This window comes from Dreissena polymorpha, chromosome 1, assembly GCF_020536995.1.
Source record: "Dreissena polymorpha isolate Duluth1 chromosome 1, UMN_Dpol_1.0, whole genome shotgun sequence".
NCBI lineage: Eukaryota > Metazoa > Mollusca > Bivalvia > Myida > Dreissenidae > Dreissena > Dreissena polymorpha.
Window position 1 is genome coordinate 4,772,056 of NC_068355.1, and position 24,846 is coordinate 4,796,901.

Genomic DNA, 24,846 nt, shown 5'->3' on the forward strand with positions numbered 1-24,846 from the left:
TGACCAGTGTGTATAGGACATACATTAAGCGTGTGATTTATTAAAATAATTCATTTCTGGTCATAAACAACATTAATAGCACATATGCGATATCTATTTAAACGTGCATTTTGCGATAGTACGGAATGTGCAATATATATTTGGAATTACATGACAAAGACGTAAACGGGCTAAATATGTGTATACATTCTTCTAAATTGTGCAACGTTGTCTTGCCAAGTTAAAGGCGTATGAAAGAGTTATACAATGCACTTCGGAGTAGAAGCAACGCATGTGCCATGTCTATTTGGGATATATTTGCAGAAACCACGGATTGTGCAAATAATCTTTAAAATAATTGACCAGGTGTAATGGCAATATATGTGTATAAATTATACAATGCACGTAGGGGCAGAAACAACGCATGCGTCATGTCTTATTGGAGATATATAATTGTAGAAACCACGGATGGGCGAATGTAGAATAACCGAAATCCCCACTACAAGTCATTATTTTTAAAGAGCGTTGGGATATTGTTGTTAAATTTTCGTCTGTACCGCTGCTTTTTAATATCAAAACCACGAGGGGGGGGGGGGGGTAACTTCCCAAATTTTTGGGTAGGGTGTCTCACTGAGACTTCCGAAATGTGACCCATTTTTATACCGGAAATCGGATAAAGTAGACCCATTTTGATAGAGATTTTTTTTAAAGCAGACCCATTTGTATACGATACCATTGAGAAAGTGGGCCCATTTCAATACAATAATTTTGATAAATTGGACCCATTTAAATACTAGAATTTGATAAAGTGGACACAATTCATACTATAATTTTAATCTCTATCATATCAATACAGTAATCATCCAAATTTGCCATTCAATAATATGTATGTATATTGCAGTCATACATCACAATGATTGGTTAATTTCAAAAGTCAACTCGGTCTACATTAGCATATTGTGATTTTCTAAACATATTTAATATATCACGTAGCTTTGTACTTTTATAATGTGGCTATTATTGCTACACCAATTCGTAAAATATTGCCTTCCTCTTGCGGTCAGACTTTCGTGTACCATCATTGAATGCAATAGGTTCTATTGTCACACTTCTGCGTCCATCGTAATTATCGCTAGAACTACTTGGTAAGGGGTTCTTTGACCCACGAACCTTATTTTTCTTCAGTTTCAGTTTTAGGGTTCCTCTGATCAATTTAACATACCCATTTTGATACCGATACTTACAAATCTATATGCATTTATATACACGTACATTTCTGATTTCAATACCTAGATTTATTCTAAGACGCTCAAAACCATACCCATATCTATATGTGACGTAATTACGTATTGTTCGTGGAGAACACACAGTAACAAACAAAGTTCATTTCTGTTTTTATCGCGATATATTTCTGTTTAATATTTTCTAATACAACGCTTGCTAATGTTCGTGAAATACAATTTTACAGCGCGGCGGCCAAAATGGCCGCCACGTCAAGAAAACGTGACAAATCTAACCGCAGAATCCTTAATTCTGACCAAACATCTACATTTTGTCTACAGGTTAATTTGAATAAAACTTCCTTATAACTTTGATTGGTCATTAGTGTCCGTTTCTTCATGTGCTTATTGTTGATTGGCTGAATTACTAAATGTCCTGAATCAATGACACCCCGGGCACGGAGAAAACAAACTATTCAAGTATTTACACACTTATCTAATAATCCCTCTAGACATCTAATTTGATTATTTTTGGTGATATAAAGTTTTAATGTACTCTTATAGTTGAATAAGATTACGTTTCCCGGTGCAATACTTTGTATGACTGACGCAACTTTGTATGCCTGATGCAAATAAGGTATTACTGTCTGGCCTATTTCATTAGCTATATGATATAATATCAATTGAATGCCTTGTTAAATATACAGTCTCTAGATTCTCCTATCTAAATATACTATCTTTGATCTTTCAATTTGTTGACTTAGTCTACTCTACAATGAATGCAAGGATATGTCATGTTTCTACTTGCTAGTAACAAACCTTCAAATATTTTGAACCAGTTTCTACTCGCTAGAAATAAACCCCTTCACATATTTTGAACACTTATTATTATGATATAAGATGTATCGTTAATCATAACAGTTATTTTATTTATAAATATTGATGTTTATAAACTTTTAACATTTTCTTACATTATTCAAACATATTATTAAAATATCTCCTGATAATTTCTGACATACAGTTATTATAATAAAATTTATTTATAAATTTCTATCATACTATTAATTATCATATTAATTTTGTTTTAACATTATATGCTGTTCTGTTATGTTATATTTAATTTTAGTCGAAAAACACCCCCCCCCCCCCATATTTTCGGCACACCGCTATTATCTATATTCTCGTATAAAGGAAGTTACCCCCCCCCTATCAAAACAGCCCCAAGATGATTTTTTGACACTTGAAAGTCTTTACAGCGGTGATTCGGTACTTGACCGTGCTTGTACAAATATGCACTCTGAATCCCAATAATAATGTTCATAGTTTAGTTTTTCACTACCAAACTTCGATAAAAACAATGTCTCATCAGTGAAATCAGTGTTTATTGCAATATTCTATCTTAATATCCGCAGTTTTATGATAAATTATGTATATTAATGGACATTTCGGGGTATTTCGGCATTTACGGGGATTTCGGTATTTCTACATACCCTTTTTTTATAAGAAACTAAATTATCCCCCTTCGTGGGCGGAGTTAACACCATACTACTTTTGAGTAATTTCTCTTCGAGTGATGAATCTATTTGGAAAACAATATTATCGGAAAATGACAGAGGCGACGGAAAATTCGCCCAAACACGGACCTTTGTCAAATTTCTTCGTAAAGCGGCTACAATGCGCTGGCGGGTCATCAGGTATCGTATTGAATAAAGTACATAGTTGTTGTTTTTTTCTAAGAATATAGTGTAATGCAGCAATGGTAGGGTACGATTCATGGTCTTTAAATTTACATTTAACCGGCGTCTTGGGGTGAAGGTCGTAAGTGTCAAAATTTCGCGAATTTTAAATTTAACAGGAAATATCTAGTATGCATTCACGTTTCATATATAAAACATGTTTGTAACGTGATTTCTTCTTATAATTATTAATTTTCAATGAATTTCCTTAAACCATTTGTTCCATTTGTATACACTTGTCCTGTGTTTGTTCGACCTTGGTTTATTAACCGTTAATTATGATCAGAGTCGGCGTCAGAGTATTTGGCATCCTTGGCGAAACTGTCTCACTGTGTTTCATGTGTTGATGTTATGCGTAGTTACTCTCACTCGTGTGAATAATAATAGTTATAACAAACGCTTATGTGCGATATACTATTTAATGATGTTACTACGTTGGTGGCTCAAGTGAAATTGGCTTAACAGCTCACTGTACAATGTAATAGTAAGGTTATTCAAGCATGTAGCTATCTATAGTCTGTATCTAGTTACACTATGCAACATCCCCTTCGTTTTGTTAAGAGGGAAATTTCTCTTCAATTAAAAATATGTTATTAACAATCAATCATATTTATGTTTATATTAATAAGCACATAAAACGACCAGCAGTAACACACACACACACACACACAGACACACACACACACACACACATATATATATATATATATATATATATATATATATATATATATATATTGAACGTGTTAATATTAATAATTTGATATGTTGATCAATGTAGCATAACCATAAACATCAACAACATTCTGAACATTTATTTAGTCCATTCATTTTCTGCGTATGGCTGACTCGGCTGCACTATTCTACCTGATCGTGTCTGATAAGGGGAAATGGGCTTATCTACAGGTACGGAGGGATGTTGAATATTAAATGCACTATTGTTTGTTGGTTGTTCTATCTGTTTATCAGTGCTTGAATGATTTTTTTGCCACAACATCAGGTGTAAAATCTGATATCTCTGGGAAATCCTCATTGGTTCTGATGAGGTAGCGGTGATTTCTCCTGTATACCTGACAGGAAGGTGTTTGTATTATGTAAGTGTTAGCATTGTGTATTTCGATGACCTTAGCTGGTTTCCAGAGTTTTCCTACCTGGAATCTCACAGATTCATTCAAACGTAATCTGGGGAGTGGTTTTGCGGTTTTGTCATATTTGTTCTTTTGCTTTTTTTTGGAAGTTTGATTTGAAGATCGGACAAAGTCTGGGTTAACGACTTTGGAAAGAATGCGGGGAATCGTTGTAGGCATATTTTACCTAGTTCTCATACTCATCAGCAACTGCACGGGTGATAGATTGCAATCTGAGAGTGGAGTGTTCTTATACTCTAGCAAGGCTTCATGGCCACTGCCTTTTGCTTTCTGTAACATTCATTTTACAGTCTGCACTGTCCGTTCAGCAAGACCGTTTGACTTTGGATGATGAGGACTAGATGTGACATGCTCAATATGCTATAATTTGACAAAATTACTGGCCAGAACATAACATATTTGGCTCTTTGTGTGCTTTTTCAATACCCATGTGACCTAAATGAACTTGTTCTTACATGTGTGGTCGGAGTCGCTTGGGAATCACCAGTCTCTGCCCTCTAAAAATTAGGTCGATCGGCTGTCGAAAGTTCGTCCCTGTGATTGAAATACTCCCGTATCAAGTCAGGGCAATCTGACCTAGAACTTGGTCATCCTCTAAGTATAGTCTGTTTCAGGGCAATCATCTGTAGGTCAGTTCTTGTCTCGTTTCTCACGTTTTCAAGACTTCGGTCAGTATAGGTCATGCTCGAGAGCACCGTGTGAACGTGTAGGTCAAGACCTTCGATTTCAGAACAGTCAGACATTGGCTGTCGTGACAAGAAATCGCCAATCACATGTCTTACATCAAGGTCATTATTTAGCAAACTAAGCATCATCCTTTGCAAACGAGGTGGTGCTGCATGTAATGGCTTCTTCATGATCGCAGATAACGGCTTATGGTCAGGATGAACAATTACATTTCTGCCATATATGTACTGGTAAAAACGATTGCATGCGAACACTATAGCTAGCAGTTCACGTTCAATGTTTGCATAATTTCGTTCTGTCTGTGTCAATGTCTTAGATGCATATACAAATGGCTGACCATCTTGAATGATCGCTGCACCTACACCGTTCATTTAAGCGTCACATTCAATGTAAACCGTCTTCTTGGGGTTTAACTTTGGAAAAAGCATCTTATTGTGACTGATCCCATACAAAGTCAACGTCTTTGTTCAGAAGCATTCTCAATGGGCTTGTTATTTCAGCCAAATTTGGGGCAAATTTCTGTAGATAAGTCTCCCAAAAATGTTTCAAGTTCGCCGCGAGTCTTTGGCGCCTTTAATTTGTTACATGCCTCAATCTTAGTACTGTCTGGTTTCAGTCCAGATGACGTGATCACGTGACTAAAGAATGGTACTTCGGACAATCCAATACGACATTTGTCTGGATTCAATTTATGCCATTTTCACGTGCACATTGAAGCGTAGCAATGAGATTTCTGTCATGCTCAATTCTTGTACGTCCACTTATCAATATGTCGTCAACTATTGTGCGTACACCTGTCAGGTCCCCGAATATCTCATATCAATTTTCTGTACAAAAATGTCCTGAGATGATTTAATCCCAAAAGGAAGTCGGAGATAACGATATCTGCCAAATTGGATACTGAATGTTGTCAGGTAGGATGAATCATCGTCAATCCCTATACTCCAGTAAGCATGTGTAATGTCTAATAGACTGAAATATTTGCATTCTGCTAATTGTGACGTCACGTCGTCAAGTGTTGGCATAGGATAATGTGGTCTTCGAGTAGCGCCATTCAGTGCTTTTGGGTCAAGAAATATTCTTAACTGTCCAGTGTTCGGCTTTTCAACCACTACAATTGAATTTACCCAGTCCGTGGGTGTATTGACCTTAGCAATTATGTCATTGTTTTCCATTCTGTCTAGCTCTTCGTGTAGTTTATTGCGTTATGCCTCCGGAACTCTCCTAGGAGGATTAACGACCGGTACACCATCTGACTTCAAATGAAGCTTGCAAGTGCCAGGGATGACCCCGATACCTTCAAAGAAGATGGGCTATCAACAGTACATGTCAGCTGAATTAATCCTAGATCGATTGATGTTCTCAGGCTTAAGAGAGGTACAGACGGGGAATCTACAACATGAAACCACGTGTTCACAGTTTTGTCTTTGTGTGTACATCGCAATTTGATTTTCCGTACAACTGGAAGTCTGTTACCCGTATAGGCAGTCAAAATGTCAGTAGGGGGTTCCAATGGGGAATGAATGTTGATACCATTAAATCTCTTTCTTCTGCAGAATGTTTACTGAACTTCCAGTATCAATTTTAAAACTAATGGGACTTAGATTAGGTCCAATGGGGAGACGAACCATTGCACGATCGGTAGAACAAAATGTGCTTACCGTGTCAATATCGAATCCATTTACATCCGCTATTACATCATGACTTGTTGTGTCATTGTCCACAGTGTGTATATTATTGTTTTTAGAACCGCAACACTTTGCGAAATGGTTAAGTTTTTTTGCACTTGCGGCACTGCTTTCCTTTTGCTGGACTTTGTCCACAGTTGTGAAATGCACCACAGTTGAAACACGGCTTGTATTTAGTATGTAGACTTGGACCTGCATCAGTAGCTGTTGTCCGACGTTGTTGTCGTTGGCGATGCGGTTGCATCGGTCTCTGGTGCACTGGCCTTGATCGGCACGCGTCTACTTCGTTGTTCATGGAGCGCAGCTGCTCCCTTGAGTACTCCAGACTTTGCGCAGTCTGTACGGCTACATCGAGTGTCAACCCTGCACCGATGTTGATAAGCTCCTCGCGTAACTTTGGCGAATTTGTGCCAAAAACGATCCTATCTCGAATCATTTTGTCCGTCTTTTCGGCAAAGTTGCAGTCTTTTGCACAAAGTTGCAAGCGTGTGATATATGCATCAATGGAATCGCTGCCCTGCATCTGTTTGTAAAACTTGTACCGGGCTAAAATCGGATTTAACTTTGGCTGCACGTAATTTCTGAAACGTTCATAATATGTTTCTATTTTCTTTGCATTTTCTGGTGAAATGTCTTTCCACGTGCGGTAAATGTCACGTCCTCTGTCACCAATCCACAATAAGAAATATTATACATGTTCTTCCTCTGATTTGTTCTTCAAAGGTCTACTAAACATGAGTTTCACGTGACGTTCAAATATGTCGAATGCTTCGGGTGAATTGAACGAGTTACAGTCCATTCGCGGAGCTTGGATGCCACTTAAATCCATTTAAGCTCATCTATTTATTGAAAAAAAAAGAGCTTTTGTCATCACCTTGGCGTCGGCGTCCAGTTAAGTTTTTTGTTTAGGTCCACTTTTCTCAGAAAGTATCATTGCTATTGCATTCAAAATTGGTACACTTACTTACTATCACGAGGGGACTGGGAAGGCAAAGTTAGATAACTCTGGCGTGCATTTTGACAGAATGATGTGCCCTTTTTATACTTAGAAAATTGAAAATTTTGTTAAGTTTTGTGTTTATATTCAATGTTCATGAATATTGTTTATTGGGAAATCGTTGATATTTATGAAGATTCTTACCCAAAACCAGTTCTTAACTGTAAAACATATACAAATTTAAATAGTTCTTTCAAAATTTGTTGTTGAAATGTTGTATGATATGCTTAATGGACAAGACTGATATTTTTCAATAATACAAATAAGCAACTAAATTGTACAATATATCTTGGCATTCCCATTGATTTCAATCTATAATTATTTGACTATAAAAACATTGTATGATTTTGATGCCTAAGTAAAGAAATTCTATATTCTATTCTGTATTTAAAAGGGTATTACTTGGTATGATTTTGATGCCTAAGTAAAGAAATTTTATATTCTATTCTGTATTTAAAATGTATTACTTGGTAAGATGGCAACAATACATGCATTCATGTATTTATTATAGGAAAAAACACATTCAAGTTTCACTTATGATGTCAGTGTCTGTCTATAAGTATTATGTAAGTGTTTGAACATGTATAATATACTTATTGAAACGCATATATGTTATTATAATATATTTGTCAAATCTTCTGTTTGCATGGCACTGATTTTGAGGTGTGTTTTGTCTGCTTTTCTGTTGTCGTTTGTTACTTTGTTTATACTCTTACCAGAATGCATTCTATATTATCTGAAATATTGATTTAGATAGCTAAATACTGACTAATTTTATTTACATATTTACAATGTGAACAAATCTTTCTGCGAATACATTATTTGTACTGTCTGTATGTGTTTTAAATTTTGTAGAATATTACATCAAGATAGTATGCAGATAGGTAGGGAATTTAAACTAACCTGTAATATAAATCAGTATGTACATAATTGCGGGATGGTGTTTTTGTTTTAAGGACCATTAAGAGAAAATGTCTGTCTATAAGTATTATGTATGCGTTTTTGAACATGTATTATGTTCTATCAACAAGATAAGTATTGATGCAAAGCATCAAAGGGCGTCGGGAATTTCAGTGTAAAAGACACTCAATGAAGTTACATGGAACGATTTTTTCTACTGTAAATATTAATATATTGGCCGATTATTTTAAACAAAATAGAAAAAGATACTGGTATAACCATTATCTATGATTTTGTGTTATAACCCCTAAATAACCATTATTTGTGATGTTGTGTTATAAACCCCAAATATCTATGATTTTGTGTTGTAACCCCCAAATATTTCATAGTTCATTTTATTAACATTGGTTTCCTTTTATTACTGGTATCCGTGTGCAGTTTTCATTAATGGAACAGAACTGTGTAGGTTTTTAAAAATCTGCCTCATCTTGAAAGCGTTATTTCATATTTTTCTCAACTTCAAGGGGAGATGATTCTGAACTTATTCTTACGTTGAGTACTCATTGATATGAAAACACCGTAAAAGTTTGAAAAAAATGAATGAAAACTGTAAATTGTATAAAGAAGCTGCATTTCACAATACTTTGAAAAATTTAGTAAAAGATCATAATATATTTATTGCTCCGATATTCATCATTTTCAATACGGTTCGAGTAATACTGATATAAAAACACTTAACAAGTTTGGAAAGATTCAGACGAAAGTTGTGAAATCTTTTAAACAAGTGGACATTGTTTATTTTGTCAAATTTATAAGAAAAAAAATCTGGACTTATTGTCCCGATGTTTCTCATTTTAAATGAGGTAAAAATGCTCATTGATATGAAGACACTGTAAGTTTGGAAAAAATCTGATGAAAAATGTTGGCATAATCACCTAACCAAGCAGTTTTTCACTTTTATTTCTAAATTCAAAGAGACATAATTGTAGACTTATGGTCCTATATTGCTCATATAGAGTTTGGGTTAGGGTCCTCATTGATAAAAAAACCAGTGAAAGTTTGGGAACAATCGGATGAAAATTTTGGACTTCGAACAAGGATTTCAAAATTTCTCAACTTCTAAGGAAGATAACTATGGACGTAATGGTCGGATAATGCTTAAGGGTCCATACCACATGGATAGTAATACGTGTCGCGCTTCGCGCTTTATATGTGGTTCTTAAAAAAAATCCGAGGAGTGCTTGACTCTAGGGAAACGGGTTGCTGGGACACAGCTCCTCCTTGATAAGCGGCTGCTTCCTTATTTGCAACTCATTGTTACAATCAATAATACGTGTCGCGCTTCGCGCTCTATATGTGGTAGTGATAGGTCTATGATAGACAACCATAAAAATACATGGATAATAGATGTGTTGTTTGCATTTATTTGTAAATATAAAAACACGTGTATTTTTTTTAGATATTTAAGTGATGTAAGAAATGTTAATTAACGTTGTCACCACGTTGCATCCATTAATTTTAATAAAAATGTCCAATTGTAGTAAAATGGATTTTAAATTGTCTACATAAAATAAAGCTTTATTATATTTATTAACCTGACTGAAAAAAATTGTAAGCCGCCGAACTTTTTCGTACCACTACGCCTTCCAATAAACTTGCTTGCGCGATAGGTCGTCAAGTATCGTACTACATTGATTCTCCATTAAATAAGCAAATTAGAAAAACCACAAAATAAATATATTTTGATTATGTTTTGTTTTTATTCAAAACCAGAAAGTCTCGCGTATTTGCCCAGTCTGTATGATCTTTCCCCTGTGATTAGTTGTGGATCAGTTATTAATTAAAACAATAAGCTTTGCATTATTGGCAATAAATGTTGAAATAAATGTAATAGGCACAAATGCAGTACTTATTTACACTAATTTTCACACAAAAATCACCACTATGCAAGATATTCTTAAAACAAAAATATATACACTGATCCGTAAAATAAGTTCTCCTCCCATAAGCGAAAAAAATGCATTACATTCTAGTCGCCGCTCTCCAGAGCGACGCCAATTAAAACACAAATTAGTGCATTGGAGTAAATGCAGTGCACATGCCAGTTATGGTTGATGAGGCATTACACATTAGGAAATGCAGCGGCAAGTCTTTAAACACACAAAAAACTAACAAAAAATTAATAACTATGCATCAAGATCCTCATTGATTTTATTCGGAACTTGAGTAGTGGTCGGATTTGTACTAGTTACCCGATACAATATCATCAATATGTCACTAAAATAGTTGTTATTATTTAAAGTGGCTGATATATCCTCGAGTAATGACTACCAGTGGATACCTTCTACCAATGTTATCACAATCCTGCTATATATATATCTGCTGTTTTATTTCTTATTTTTTGGTTTTATTATAAAAATACGTAAATCATGTTTAAATACGCGAAATAACATGTAAACCACTATGTATTTGCTCAACAAACATATACTCTCGCCTGTTTAACTTATCTAGAAACTTCAAGTTATTATCAAATATAGCAAAATAGTAAACCATAATAACATTGTATTTTGCAATTTCCGTCCGTAATTTTAGCTTAAATTTTCGTTTTCGTTTAAGGTAAAGTATATTATGTTATCAATAACAGTAAAATAGTGGGGTAATTGAATACTTGATGTTTATTTACCTACTATTTGGTATTAGATAAATAACTTCTCATGAGAAAAAAGCTTTATAAGTTAACAAATAATACACCAACTTTCGCTTTCGACTTTGGTATGTGATATTGTAAACTTAACAACAGGTGAAATGATATCATTAAGTTTTTATTCTGTATATTTATTCATGATTACATGTTTTGTAAATCATGCCACCCTTGCTTTGTTAAACATGCCTTGTGATTATTTGTGATTATTGTATAACTATGTTGTTCGAATCTTTGATATCGGAGGAAATAAAGAATATATAGATAGAAAACGATTGTCTGGCGTACAGTATCGTAATTGACGGGATGAAAATGAAAAATACATAACACAAGATGGCTCGTTGTTAAAGTATATATGTTCACCGCAAAAAGAAGAGGATGGTGAAGAGGAATCAAAAAGTCAAGTCGAAGCAGACAACGTTAATTAAAATTTCTAACATCACTTAAATATCTTATAAAAAAATACACGTGTTTTTTATATTAACAAATAAATGCAAACAACACATCTATTATCCATGTATTTTTATGGTTGTCTATCATAGGCCCTACGTACTATCCCTACCAAATATAGAGCGCGAAGCGCGACACGTATTATTGATTGAAACAATGAGTTGCGATAAAGGAAGCAGCCGCTTTTCAAGGAGGAGCTGTGTCCCAGCAACCCGTTTCCCTAGAGTCAAACACTCCTCGGATTTTTTTTAAGAACCACATAAAGAGCGCGAAGCGCGACACGTATTACTATCCAGGTGGTATGGGCCCTTTAGCATTATCCGACCATTACGTCCATAGTGATCTTCCTTAGAAGTTGAGAAATTTTGAAATCGTTGTTCGAAGTCCAAAATTTTCATCCGATTGTTCCCAAACTTGCACAGGTTTTTTATCAATGAGGACTCAACCCAAACTCTCTATATGAGCAATATCGGACCATAAGTCCAGAATTATGTCTCATTGAATTTAAAAATAAAAGTGAAAAACTGCTTGGTTTGGTGATTATGTCAACATGTTTCATCAGGTTCTTTCCAAACTTACAGTGTCTTCATATCAATGAGCATTTTTACCTCATTAAAAATGGAAAACATCGGAACAATAAGTCCAGAATTTTTTTCGTTTAAATTAGACAAAATAAACAATTTCCACTTGTTTAAAAGATTTCACAACTTTCGTCTGAATCTTTCCAAATTTTTTAAGTGTTTTTATATCAGTATTACTCGAACCGTATTGAAAATGATGAATATCGGAGCAATAAATCTATTAATATGATATTTTACTGAATTTCAAAGTATTGTGAAATGCAGCTTCGTTATGCAATTTACAGTTTTCATTCATTTTTTTCCCAAACTTTTACAGTGTTTTCATATCAATGAGTACTCAACCCTAACGTAAATGAGCAACGTAAGAATAAGTTCAGAATCATCTCCCCTTAAAGTTGAGAAAAATATAAAATTACGTTTACAAGATGGAGCAGATTTTTAAAAACCTACACAGTTCTGTTTCATTAATGAAAACTGCACACGGATGCCAGTAAAAAAGGCAACCAATGTAAATTAACTAAACTATGAAATATTTGGGGGTTACAACACAAAATCATAGATAATGGTTATTACGGGTTATAACACAACATCATAAATACTGGTTATTTGGGGGTTATAACACAAAATTATAGATAATGGTTATACCAGTATCTTTTTTTATTTTGTTTTAAAAATATAATCGGCCAATATATTAATATTTACAGTAGAAAAAAAATCGTTCCATGCTTTGCATCAATACTTATCTTGTATACATTTTTAACAAAGGTAAATTATTACAATACAAATCACTTGTGTAATTGAATGATACATATCAAAATATTTGCTCCGTGTCTTAAGATCGATAAACAGATGTGTATAGGCTGTAAAAACACTTGATTTTTAAATCTGCAGGCTATAAAAAGTGATGGCATATTTATATCAAAGTGGAGCATGGGTAATTGGGCTGTTTTAACACATGGTTAAATTATGCTTGATGTAATCACGGAGGGTCCGGACGAAAACAAAATGATTTAACATAATGTTAGCTAGTGTGAAAACAGCGTCACTCAAAAATATATTCAATCCATTTATTAACAAAGGGCGGTATTTTTATATTTATTTTTTTTGTTATTTGATCATTGTGCCTAACTGCGACCCCATGAATTTGCCACCCCAGGCGGCCACTTAGCGGTTATAACGGCCCTGATTATGATGCTTAAAGTGGTGTTAAATGCTAATTTTTAAAGCCATAATATTTTTTGGATAGTGTCTGTGACTTTGTCGAAAAATATCCCAGATTTTTACTGCTAACTGCTTCTCGGGGAAATCAAAGAAAAGCAGAAGATATGCATTGTTCGGATCACTGGATTATACATACTCTGACTTCCAACTTATCCATTTCGACATGCTCTGCTATTATAACGACTTCGTTAAAAACAGAAAAACCTGGCAAGTTACTTAGATAATTGTGTAAAAGAATTTTATAAACACAAACATTTACCATTTTCAGAAGTACATGTTTTAAGTGAATTTGAGGGACGGGTGTATTCAATTAAACAAATGTTAATCACGTTACAAGATGTGCTCGCATCAGACTATTCGTATATAATTATAACGATTAATTGAATCATGAAAATTTAATTTAAATTTAAATTGAATGCAATATGTACAAACCATTTTCTAAATGTGTGCGAAAGTAAAAGTGAATTTCTGAGTTCAATAAATTAAAATTATCAGAATAACTTAATTTGCTTTGTCTGGGAAACTTGGGGTCTTTTAGCAGACACCCCAAACCCGGTTCCAATGCCATAAAAATGATTAAACATTTTTAAATGGTGAAGGTGGCCAATCTCTTGTTTTGTTTTAGCTTTACTGCGATTCTGGACAAGAGATCTGGTAAACTAGCAACTATTGCTGTCCTAAATTCCAATTAACTGACAAGTCAACTCAGCTAAAAGAATGTTAAATTTTGGCTAGAAACTTGAACACAACAAAACTTTTATTCTCTCTCTTCATAAGTTTGAGCTTCACAACTGCCAGTACCTTTTTACCCTAGTCATTTTCATAGCATACTCTGCAAATCCAGTATAGCATGCTCCATAACAACGCTGAATCAAATTTAAGGTGGTGTTACTTTGATCCCATTTTTCTAACAACCTTCAAATTTTGATTCAAGTCCACTAAATGTATTTAAAGAAAATGCAAAAATGGTGGCGCTTACAACTTAGTAGTAATATTCTATAAGAGTTTAAACCACACTGGATAGCTAATTGTTGATTATCTTTTGTTCTATTTCAATTTAGGTGTGAACATATCTGTGACAAGCTGACTGGGACGTAGTTAAAATATGATGATCTATTGTTTGATTTGAATAGAGATGTGAAAAATAGCACGTTGAAATGGTCATCACGGACAGCTTTGACAAGTTTAATTAATAATTTTTCATTTAATTGTTATTTGTAAACAATATATATATATATATATTATAATTCACTCGTCCATTAGTTATTATAATTCACTCGTCCATTAGTTATTATAATTTACTCGTCCATTAGTTATTATAATTCACTCGTCCATAAGTTATTATAATTCACTCGTCCATTAGTTATTATAATTCACTCGTCCATTAGTTATTATAATTCACTCGTCCATTAGTTATTATATTTCAATCTGAAGTGCATACATTGTTGCATTTATTATAATTCCGGTAGATGGCGTACGTCTGAAATTCGTTTACACATTTCTCGTCATGATTGGTCAGAATCATTTTTTAAACAAAAATAATAAATATATGGAATTATTAGATATCTATTTATTCGCAAGAAGTGGTATTTATGTTGAAATCAATGCGGTAGGGTTAACATACAGGTATTTGTGAATGATATGATAAGATTGCAACATCCATTGCACATAATTAGCACCAATCTCATTATGTGGTTCAATTTATAACAGGGTTTCGCGGTTAAGACGCCATTTACTGTGTTATATTGGAGTTGCAGTGTATTACCATGGGTTATTGTTCACACTAAGTGTCTGAATAATTCATGACTATATTTCTTCTTTTTTTATTGAATTGAGCTATTACCTATTATTTCATTTACTTATGATTTTACTTACTATTAGTTTTCTGTGTTTTAGAGTACAGCTGTGAATATGGCTCAGCTAAATACTTTGCACTCTGTGGAGTTGGAGGTGTGGTCAGTTGTGGACTTACCCATACCTTAATGGTCCCGCTTGATCTGGTCAAATGTAGAATCCAGGTGGATCCAGCCAAATACAAGAACCTCGTTAATGGATTCAAAGTCTCCATAGCTGAAGGAGGTGTTCGTGGACTCAGCCTAGGATGGGCACCAACATTAATTGGCTATTCCGCGCAGGGGCTCTGTAAATTTGGTTTTTACGAGGTCTTCAAGAATTTGTATGCAAATCTCCTGGGAGAGGTAACTGTAATGTTAGATTTGTAGTATTTAAACAATCAGGGCTAACTTTTGGGGTATATTGGGTAATCAACCCCTGTTTTTGACAACAATAGGGGTTTTGTAAATTCAATAGAGTTTTAGCAAAAATTTTCACCCCCTACTTTTGAGCTTTATTGGGTTTTTCAACCCCGGTTTTTTAATATTTAGGGAATGACATATATAAAATACTAAAAATCTACTAAGGTGACTATATAGTTTTTACAAATAGGATTCAAAAAGGTACCTCTAGATAACAACAAACATTTACTGAATTTTTAATCAAAGTTCATTTATTTTTGCGTTGAATAGGACCGAGTTCGCGAAAATCGCTGCACAATGGATGAAGTTATGGCTGTTCAAAGCGTTGCAACCCGTTTTCGGATCATTTTGAGTTAAATACATTGAAATTGAAAGTAGAAATCGGACAGATCTTAGTCTTGACTACCTGTCCCTTTGTTTTCGCATATGTTTACAATCGAAGCTAGGAACCAGACTAAACGGATCTACGAATAATAACAATAATACCCCAAAGATTGATAACCGCTGGAGAGACTGCCTTCTTTTTTCATAGGACGGCATATAAACTATCAGGTACAGTTTTGTACGGAAAATAACCAGTCTAAAAAATACGCCCGGTGTTCGTAAGATTTTCGTTTCGTGACGCAAGGTGTTTTACGGGAATTACGTTATTAAATTTGTATTTGCTTTTTATACGCTTTTTTTTAAATTTAATTACGTTTTTGGTTATTTTAATTGCGTAATAACGCAAAGACGCTTGTCTAATTCTTTATTACTATGTAGATATTAGCTAACTTGCGCACATAGTGCTCATGGGGAGGTTTAAGGATACAGTGCTGACCAGAGTCTGTCATTGCATGTTTGATGTTCATTTTTGTTCTTGTAACAATTTTTCCTATCCTTGACACTTTAAAAAAAAACATCAAAGGAATGAACCTAGGTTGACCCTTTTTTGAAGTTATTTAAATCGTTTTTTTGTGTGTATCGAATAGTGTGTCAACAGAGCTTAAGGTTGTTTTTTTTAAATTGATCTTTTTTAAGTTGACACGTCAGTTGCACCAGCAGGAGAGAACACCTTTATTAGTCAAGCCAATCCTTTATTGATGAATAAGCATCATAATTCAAATTAAATAGCAATAAAAGAGAACACATTTCACAATGGCTATCATATGTACAGACCAGAGCACCAGAACCATTACTTTCTGAGGCTCAATGAAATGAAACCAAAACACGTATCAACTTCATTTCGTCTTTAATCAAAAGAAGCTTAAGAAACTTAAAGGGGCCTTTTCACAGATTTTGGCATGTTTTGAAGTGTGTCATTAAATGCTTTATATTGAAAAATGAAAACATTGGATCTAAAAAGCTCCAATAAAAAAATCAAGAATGAAATTTAAAAAAGGAAAAAAGTAGCCCGCCGCAGGGCTCGAACCAGTTACCCCCGGAGTCCTGGAGTAAAAACCAATTAGACCCCTCGGCCATCCTACCAAGTATGAATATGAGACGTATTTTGTACTTCATATAAGCATTCTTCGTAGTTTCACAAAATTAAACGCCAACAACAGAACTCTCCAAATTATTCAATCGTTTCGCGTTGCAACGCTTTATAATTTTCAGGTTTTTAAATCGTCACAAGATGCATATAACGACTCTATTAGACCACGGTAAATGTGGAATATTACTGTTTCCTCACAAATGGCATAACTAAAACAAAAATTTGCGAATCTGAAACAACTTTTTTCAATTCTGTCAATTTACCAAAACGTGAAAAGATCCCTTTAACATCCATGATCATATGTTTTTTTACATTCCGATCATCGTCATGATATGCAGGAAAAAGCCACAATAAGATTCAGGGATTTTAAATGTTGTATTTTATTGTCTAGAGGTCCTTTTTTAGATCATGCCTTTGGGCCCCTAGTTTGAAAAAGCCTTTTGATTACAAATGTATTGGGGAAGAGAAATTATTTGTCTTTTTCTTGTTTAAATTTATGGATGACCAACTGTTATAATTATGAAGCGTTATCAGTTGGTATGTTATTCGATGTTTAGGAAAAGGCCTACCAGTTTAGAACTTCCCTGTACCTGGCTGCTAGTGCTTCAGCAGAATTCTTAGCTGATATTGCTTTGTGCCCCATGGAGTCCGTGAAAGTGAGAATCCAGACTAAGCCTGGCTGGAGCACTACACTGCGTGAGGGATTCCCTAGAATCAAGGGAGAGGAAGGCTGGAATGGGTAAACATGTTCATAGGACATTTTTTATCTAGATAAATAACAAGCAATCCATACGAAAGACAACAACAATCCACAGGACATGAGGTCTTGCAGCTTTTTGAATTGTATAGGATCTATAGGATTTTATCAGACCTTTTTTTAAAATCAAAAGTATATAAATCGCAGTTTCAAAACTCAAATGGTAAAATATACTAATAATAACAAAAGGAGATTTGATAACAACATTATATGTAAGGTAATTTAATAATAGTACTTCAAAAAATGTTTTGCTGAATAACACACACAAGTGTTAAAGAAAAGCCTACGTCATTTGTCTTTGAACTAGTAATTTTTGCTTTAAATTTTGACAAGTTCAGGGAAAGAGCTAAGGTTGCATAATTCCCAACTATAAATGTGTGTTTGTTAAGAGGCTGGAAGCGGTTCCTTGTTTTGTGATCACAGTTTGCAATAAAAAAACCTCATTCTATCTTACATCATAACGAGATTGCATGCATGTTTGACTGGTTGGTTACAAAACATTCTATTTGAGTGTAATTTGCCATATTCTTTTTTTATTGCAAACAAGTAAAATTTAATCCGTAGGTTTTTCTTAACTTACACTTAGTTTCAATTTAATGTCTTAACAAAAAAATATTTTTGCTGGAAAAAGGACCTTTGCTTAGGTAATTTGACCAGAACTCAGCATTTCGTATTCAAAAATGTTGAGGTCATACGTCTTTTAAATGGATTTAAGGGAGTTAAAATATTTTTTTAAGAATGTCCTGTTGCTGAATTGTTTCATGTCGAATTTTGTTTGGCAGCATTTCTATATAAACAATTATGCAGACATTCTTTTGTAATGGGATAATCTTGGTTTAATAAAAACGAATTCTCCTCAAAGGTGAACAGTGCAGGTTTGAAAGTTACATGAAGGTCGTGCTACATTTGAAATCTGCTCAATTCTGAAGTACATTCGTAACAGTTGGACATTTTGTTTGTTTTTCAGCTTCTTCAAGGGTATTGTGCCACTTTGGAGCCGACAGATTCCATACACCATGATGAAGTTTGCCTGCTTTGAGAGGACAGTCGAGGCACTGTACAAGTTCATTGTGCCAAAACCGAGGGCCGAATGCAACAAGGCTGAACAACTCATAGTGACTTTTGTTGCTGGCTACATTGGTAAGAATTAAATGTCGCCAACAAAGTGTTTTCCTATTATATGCCTTAAATGTTTCTAGTAACTAAGTGAACTAAAAATATTACCTTATTAGTTTAGAACTACCTGTACAAATGAAGCGTCTGATCTCAAAGAATTCCAGCAGAAAGAGAACCAGATTTGCGTGTACATTTATAAAACATGATTGTAGTTTTATTGCAAGAAATATTCTTATATATGTAAAGTGTTATATTATTTAAAATACAAAAGCATTCGCTGAACCAGACATTCCCAAAAGTGTCTGACCTGACAGATGAGTTAAAGACAGGTCCGATTGAAAATGCCATGTTGTCGGTCCGAATATCCCGGAAAAATTTCAAAAGACAAAGTCTATTTCATAGTATTTAAAACTGAGCAGAATAAGCGAGCTTAAAATAAATACTCGCAGAAAAATTGACGATTTATTTTGTTTACATTAATGATACGTTATTGCAGATGCGCACCCGAACATTTCCTTCAATGCAAGCAAATTTATTATCAGTTTAACGTAAACGCGTTCTGCATCTAAGATCGTTAGTATAGGGGCATAAACAATTCGTTTCCGTTCGAATTTATCTTTAAAAGTGCCCGTTAATGGATTTCTATATGTATATGTTTGGCCAGTTCGTTGACATTTCTATTTATGATCTGTCATATTATTTGGCAACCCAGACATATTTTTCATTGAATATTTCTAAAGTCTGACATTGCTTTGTGCTTTTAAAATATCTGAGTCGCATTAATTAATTGAAAAAATCGGGTCCGGTTCTTCATACCTCATAGTGTTATTGGACCCAAAAATTGATACGCAGTGTGTATCTATACCGGTCGGAACTGGTTATCTAGACAAAGGCAATAGCTGGTGTAAATTAACAAAACAAATGTGTAACCGTAAAACTTATTGGCTACGGAAAACAAGGAACACTTAGTATTACTGGAGCACCGGAGTCATTACACTTAACTTCACAAATGTATTCAGATACAAATAATATAGGTTTTTACATTGATGTTTCGGTTCTATGAATCTCAGTCTGGTTCTGCAAATTATTAAAGTTCACAGTACCGGATGTCCTGTGGACTTTAAATAATTATGGGAATGTCTGTTAACCTTGCACATGTGTTATTTTGCACAGTCCATAAAATCTACAATGCATGCATCAACCTTGATGGATTGTCTCCTTTTCAGCTGGTGTATTCTGTGCCGTGGTCTCACACCCTGCAGATGTCATCGTTTCCAAACTGAACCAGAACGCCGGAAGCAACTTCATGGATGTTGCCAAAACCGTCGGTTTTATGGGTAAGCAGATTTATCTTTGTGGAATATTATTTTAAAATGACCAGACATATTCCAAATTCCTTGTCAGAGTTTCCGTTTTAAGGTAGCGCACCTCTAATGGGCACATATCCAAATATAATCTAATTAATTATTTTCTTAATCAGCATCATTTCACTGAACTACATGCAAAGTTGTAGGTAGGCTTTCCATGCTTTTTAAAGAAATATACCGATTTTTTCAAAACCACCCCCACGCTCGGCTTTTGTCCAGTTTATTTTCACCCCTGGGGTATATAAAAGTTCCATAATTCATTCAAATTACCAAATATGGGCATGCAGTTGGTGTGTACAGATGCTGTAAAGGTGTTTAAAGTTTAAACAAGATGAAATAAGTATTCTTTTACAGACATTTATTTTTTACAAATTTTTATCTATGGAAGAGCGCCATGAAATGTAAGTGATTTCAGCCAAGTAAAAATTGGGTCGGTTAAAAACAAAGTGTCATAAAATTCAAAATAGTATCATTTAAGTCATATTTTAAACTTAGTTTTTATAGAAACACTATATACAGCAAAAATACCAAGAACTAGACAGATTTACCGTTTACTTTTTGAAATAAAAATAAAAATGCAACATGCATGGTTCGTATTTTCAACAGTAAATCACCCAATTTCGCCATAACGTTGTTTTAATTTTTTAATTATTGAAGAATGTGCATAAAAATTGCAACATATTTAACAATAAATATAGCTTATATGCCATATTAAATCAAATTACGTTAGAATATAAATAAAACGCGTCGCAAAAAAGTATACGTCGTCGGCAGGATTCGAACCTGCGCGGGAATATCCCAAAAGATTTCTAATCTATCGCCTTAACCACTAGGCTACGGCACCTAATAGTAGGCTCTTCAACCTTCGAAGAAATCGCGGGAAATCATTAGAGGTGCGCTACCTTAAGGCTACTACGTATTTTCGTATGTGGTATCATCCAAAAAATATTCATTTACGTTAAACATCCTTCTAGTTAATTCAGATTTATGATGATCAAGCTCATTAAAACGCCCATGAACACTCACAATCAACGAATATGTCGTACAATATTTCGAAAAATAAAGTTAACACTTAAAAATCAATGTTCCTTGTAGCATTAGCCAACATGTCAACGTTAGATGTGGTTTGGTAACATAGATTTCACGCGATACAAAATTCTCGTGATTATTTTTGTGTCACAAAATATTCCGTGTGAATTTCCGGCTACGATATCCCAAGCAAGCAGCTTCGGAAGCACGACGTTGTGCCCTAAGAAACACTGATTTTTTATGGTTCAACTTTAATTTACGAATTTTTTTGCGAAATATTCGTTGATTTTGAGTTTGTATGTTACATTTGTGTACTTTAATTACTTGGTTATTAAAAAAACATTATATGTAAGACACAATTAAGTTTCAAATTTATACAAAATCAAAATTTTCAAATAAGAACAGTTTGATCCACATCTTACACAATTTGATATTTAATGGCTACAAATTATTTTTACATTTGTAGATGAAAGAAATTATCTAACTTGTTAAACAAATTAATACCAGCTCATAATTCAACAAAATATATAGAATGTCGGTGACATTATCAGTTTTATTTTTGTATTTTGTAATATTCCGAATCACCAACTCCATGCTCCTTAGATCCACTCTCGAGTTAACTGGCCCTATGCACAGATTCAGGTGGACGGCCTACTTACCAGCAACTTTGCCGGTTGCATGTCGAAAGTGCTTGAGTCATAAACATGGCAGAAATGTACCTCAGTCAATGAACTCTGTTTTAATCATTGTTGGTGATTTAGCTCTTTCATGGACTTGGACAATAATTTTGGGAATTGTGTACCAACAAATATTTGAACAGTTTTTAGGGAATTGCTCCGTTCGATTTGTTGAGATTTGACAACTTATGAGTGCTGCATATTTATTAAATTTGTGAAGGAAAATATCATTTCACAATTTAAATATCTCCTGGTTTTAATGCTAAATCATAAATACATGGTGCTGTTATGAATTGATTACCAGTTCGTGCTGAGCTGCAAAATTAAAATTACAGAGACATGACAGTGGTAATTTCACTAAAAATATTTTTTTTATTAAATAATTTTGTGTTTGAATTTGCAAATTTTTGTATGTATGTTGTAAACACGTTTTCCAGCATACTTAAACAATTCCTAACTCCATGGTCCTTAGATCCACTCTCGGGTTAACTGGCCCTGTTCACAGAATTAGGTTGACGTCCTACTTACCACCAATTTGACCGGTTGCATGTCGAAAGTGCTTGAGTCATAAACATGGCAGAGAAATATACCTCACTCAGTGAATCCTGGTTAAATCCTTGTTCGTGATTTAGCTCTTGCATGGCCTTGGGCAATAATTGTGGGAATTTTGTACCAGAGACATTAAAGTTAAGAAAAGGTTTTTGAAATGATTTCATTTTTGTTGTTCAATTGTCCGATTTAGCATTAATAAATTTTCTGACCTTTTTTCAATTCCTCACCCCATATGTTTGTTTTAAGATCTACTCTCTGGTTTACTGGCCCTGTCCACAGATTAATGTGGACGGCCTACTTACAGCATCTTGACCGGTTGTATGTATGCTGTCTGCTGTTAAGACACGCAAGGTTTCGTGGTCTCACAAGTGGACATGGTAGCTCGTGCTGCTATGGCAGCTATTGGCATTCAACTTGTTTTCATACGGTTCCGTTTTTGTTTTTCTTTTCCTGCCTAACACTTCTGTTACCAGGCATGTGGAAAGGTCTGATGCCCAGGATCATCATGATTGGTACCCTGACAGCCCTGCAGTGGTTCATCTACGACAGTTTCAAGGTCGCCACTGGTCTGCCCCGTCCACCTCCCCCCGCCATGCCAGAGTCACTCAAGAAGAAACTTGGACTCGCTTAACAACATGAGCACTATAGGAAACAAATAGTATTTTTTTAAGGAAAATACAAAGTTTGCATTACTTATAAAGACCATTTAAAATGCTTGTTTGCCTCTGGCATTTCTTGTAGTTGTATTTATTATCATTAAATAACCAAGATTTACTGGAACTTGTTTTTTGTGTTTTTTAGACAGTGGCATTTTTGTGATAAAGTGTATATTTGAAATTATTATTGGCTTTTGATTTTGTAATTTTGAACTAACCATTAAACACATGTTTGAAATTGTGTTATTTGTTGACTTGAAACATCATAGGTTTGTATTTTTTGCAAATTAAAGTTTCAACGACATAGTTTTGGAAATATGTTTGTAAACAGTGCCTATTGGTTTGTTACACAATTAAAAAACGTAATAAAATGTTTTATATATTCTCGATGGAGTTCTTTTTTATTCCAAATATCTCAACGATTCTTGTGCAGTTACGTTGTGCTTTACCGAAAAAATAGTAACAGCTTTGATAGAACCCTGAAGGCACGCGATTGCATTTCGCCGAAAAACGGACAGAACAAGAAACAAGTAATTTTACCTACTATGCCCACGCCATTTTTTTGCGGAAGGCACGCAGTGATTAATATACGATGACGTTTGTCTTAATGTCTTTCTGTCTGTAATTTGGTAAGTAGATTCTACTGATTACGCAAGCACAAACAATGCTTGCCACATCTCTTTGATACTTATAGTTGTTTCCTGTTTCCATCTTTATCACCAACCTTTGACCTTGAACAACAAAAAGCAATAACTCTTATTTAAGAAAGTGTATGGTTATGGGTTTTATGCATTGCACTTCTTCCCATTGATTTCTACACACCCATGAAGTTTCATGTTCAAATGTATTGCATCTGAGACACACTGAAAAGTCTATCATACAAAACAACAAAGAGCAATAACTCATAATTAAGACAATGCCGGGTAAACGTTGTTAAGCATGGCACGTCTCCTCATTAATATCATTACACCCATGAAGTGTGATGGTGAAGTCTTGAATGGTATCTGAGATATAGCCCTGAAAATTTACATCAAATGAAAAAAAGCAATAACCTTTTTTTTTAAGTGTGGGGTTATTTTTCTTGTATATGGCACTTCTCCTTGTTGATATATACCTATGAAGTTTCATGTTGATATATTTTATAGTTTCTAAAATATAGTCCTGAAAATTATTGTGTGACTGACGGATGGACAATGCCAATACTATATTCGTCTGCCTTTTGCGAGCGATAAAATCCCTCGCTTTTGGCGGGAGAAAATAAATGGCTGTATTTAATTAAATCCAAAAATTAGCACGCAGCCAAATATGTTTGGGACTCGACAAACACCATTAAAAGTTCCAGTTGCACTGACAATTTCTTTCAAGATGCGCGGCTTTACAAATACATTTTTAAATAATTAAAACAATCATGCAGGTTAGTCTGAAACACATTCTGTACAATTGTGTGTGCATTGACCAGTTTCAAGTAACTTTCCTGTGAATTTATATCATTTTCGAACAAAAAACAACAAACAAACATGTTGTTGTACATTTCCCTGTTCGAAATTATTATTTTTTCATTAAATAATTGCTGAAAGTCGCTTTATACAATCGTGTTGTAAGTTATGACAGTTCTGGCATCTACATGAAATATAGTTTAAAAATAAATTAACATT

The 24,846-nt window shown here is 34.3% G+C and overlaps 1 protein-coding gene and 2 non-coding genes across 3 annotated transcripts; all 3 read left to right on the plus strand.

The window, feature by feature from the left end:
• Positions 1-2,728: 2,728 nt before the first annotated feature.
• Positions 2,729-23,427, plus strand: LOC127869102 (phosphate carrier protein, mitochondrial-like). Its single transcript, XM_052411420.1, has 6 exons — positions 2,729-2,893; positions 15,205-15,506; positions 17,595-17,776; positions 18,762-18,934; positions 20,137-20,247; positions 23,009-23,427. The coding sequence occupies exons 1-6, from the start codon at positions 2,773-2,775 to the stop codon at positions 23,164-23,166; spliced, it is 1,047 nt and encodes a 348-aa protein (XP_052267380.1). The 5' UTR covers positions 2,729-2,772; the 3' UTR covers positions 23,167-23,427.
• LOC127865371 (small nucleolar RNA SNORA53) lies at positions 21,896-22,089 on the plus strand. Its single transcript, XR_008042625.1, has one exon. It is a non-coding gene; the product is annotated as a small nucleolar RNA SNORA53 (small nucleolar RNA).
• Positions 22,442-22,651, plus strand: LOC127865372 (small nucleolar RNA SNORA53). The gene has a single exon (XR_008042626.1). It is a non-coding gene; the product is annotated as a small nucleolar RNA SNORA53 (small nucleolar RNA).
• Positions 23,428-24,846: the final 1,419 nt, after the last annotated feature.